Source organism: Plectropomus leopardus, unplaced genomic scaffold (assembly GCF_008729295.1).
Source record: "Plectropomus leopardus isolate mb unplaced genomic scaffold, YSFRI_Pleo_2.0 unplaced_scaffold20005, whole genome shotgun sequence".
Classification (NCBI taxonomy): Eukaryota; Metazoa; Chordata; class Actinopteri; order Perciformes; family Serranidae; genus Plectropomus; species Plectropomus leopardus.
The window spans coordinates 1-2,205 of record NW_024621613.1 but is presented as its reverse complement, the minus strand read 5'-3'; the positions used below and the strand labels follow the sequence as shown (position 1 = coordinate 2,205).

The 2,205-nt window shown below is 51.3% G+C and overlaps 1 protein-coding gene across 1 annotated transcript; it reads right to left on the bottom strand.

Moving 5' to 3' along the window:
* Nucleotides 1-339: 339 nt before the first annotated feature.
* LOC121965437 (sulfhydryl oxidase 2-like) lies at nucleotides 340-2,081 on the bottom strand (the record flags this gene model as incomplete). The annotated part of the gene is made up of 2 exons (XM_042515580.1): nucleotides 340-1,424; nucleotides 1,893-2,081. Coding segments are annotated over 2 exons (740 nt in total), but the record flags the coding sequence as incomplete, so codon positions are not given.
* Nucleotides 2,082-2,205: the final 124 nt, after the last annotated feature.

Genomic DNA, 2,205 nt, shown 5'->3' with positions numbered 1-2,205 from the left:
CAGGCCTCTGAAGATGTGGGGACCGGACAAAGTAGGTTTTAAAAATGCATGGTCCTCACTAAGTAGCAAATACAAGAAATACACACACACAGTCCAGTGTTTGTGCAGACGGGGGCGGGGCCTGAGAGGACAGGTGTGTCGTTCAACGTTTGGCACAAAGTGAACACAGCAGAAACAGTTAGGTCCCATTGGTGTCCCATCATCACCTTTAAATCCCGTTACGACACACAGGTGAACACACACCTGGTCACATGGTCACCTGATCACATGGTCACATGGTCACCTGGTCACCTGGTCACTAGTCACCTGGTCACCTGGTCACATGGTCACTAGTCACCTGGTCACCTGGTCACCTGGTCACCTGGTCACATGGTGCAATTTAAAATTTATTCTATAAATACATCAGATCCCCTAACTGACAGGTGAGAGAGACACACCTGTGGCCCCCCACAGGACCAGTCCGGTCCTGGGTTAAATGGTTCTGGTTTAACTGGTCCTGGTTTAACTGGTCCAGGTCAGACAGACTGGTCCAGGTCAGACAGACTGGTCCAGGTCAGACAGACTAGTCCGGGTCAGACTGGCTCTGGTTAAACTGGCCCAGGTCAGTCTGGTTCTGGTTAATCTGGTCTTGGTCAGACTGGTCAAGGTCCGTCTGTTTCTGGTATTACTAGTCCAGGTCAGACTGGTCTTGGTCAGACTGGTCCAGGTCAGTCTGGTTCAGGTCAGACTGGTCCTGGTTTGACTGGTCCAGGTCAGCCTGGTACAGGTCAGTCTGGTACAGGTCAGTCTGGTCCAGGTCAAACATAGTCCTGGTTTGACTGGTCCAGGTTTGACTGGTCCAGGTCGGTCTGGTCCAGGTCAGACTGGTCCTGGTTAAACGTGGAGGCGGGCGTAGCGGAGCTTCCACCTCCTGGAGCGGACTTTGAAGAAGAAGAAGAGGAGCATGATGAAGAGGCAGGAGCAGACGTAGAGCACCACACACAGACTCATGTCCACGCTGTTGAACCCCAGACCCAGGATCCACACTCCTGCTCCTCCTCCTGCTCCTCCTGCCCCTCCTGCTCCTCTTCCCCTCACACTCAGCGTCTCCTCCTTCTCCTCCCCCCTCACAGCCGGCTGTCCCGGTCGAGGCTCCGGCTGCTCCTCGGGTTTCTTTTCTGACTCCCTCCTCTCTCCTCCTCGGTGTTCCTCCTGAGGCAGGCGGGTCTGTGCAGGATCAGGATCGGGAGGAGGTGCAGGGAGTCGAGGGGGAGTCAAGGAGTATTTTGGGGAAATGTTGGAGGCTCCGTAGTGCTGTCTGAGGAAGAGGAGGACTTTGTCTTGGTTCCAGACGTGGACGCCGTTTTTCTCCTCGTGGCAGGAGGCGCAGAGGGCGGGGCTCGGCCACGGAGCTTTAGGGAAGAGGGGGTCATCACTCAGGGAGCCTGGAGGAGCAAGAGGAGCAGAGGGAGCAAGGAGGAGGAGGAGGAGGAGGAGGAGGATCATAAGCAAGAGAAGGAGGAGGAGGAGGAGTAAACAGTTAACATAAAGAAAAAAGAAGATATTAAAGAACATTTTGGCCATTTAGGCCATCTCAAATATGATGCTTTTTAAAGAAAATATTTTGGAGTTTGTAAATAAAGAATTGTAAATTAAAAGAATCTCCAAAATAAAAAGTTTGAAAAGGTCTAATTAACCAAAATTTTCTTTATAGATTTTTTTTGGATGATCAATGGAGAAAAAAAATTTGCATTGTTTTTTACTTTGTAATAGCAGCAGTAGATGTAGTGGTATCAATATTAGTTAGTAGCAGTAACATTAGTAATAGTAGCAGTAGCAGTGGCAGCAGTAGTAGTAGCAGTAACATTAGTAATAGTAGTAGTAGCAGTAGTGATATCAGCAGTAGTATTTACCGGCCAGTCTGTAGTTGACGGCGTTGTGCTGGTTCCAGAGCCAGAGGATCTGCTCCTCTCGGTTCTGGACTCGGTCCATGCTGGCGGCCGCCGCCTGCTCGAAGTGTCGACCGCAGTCCTCGCAGCCGAAAAACGTCCGGATGTACCGACGCATCACCTGCAGCACCGGCGCCGCCTCGCCCTCCAGACCTGCAGCAGGTCGAAAATAAGACTCACCTGAAACTGAAGTCACACACGGGGAGATCTCTACAGCAGAGTGTGTGTGCGTGTGTGTGTGTGTGTGTGTTCAGTGTCTGTGTGTGTGTGTGTGTGT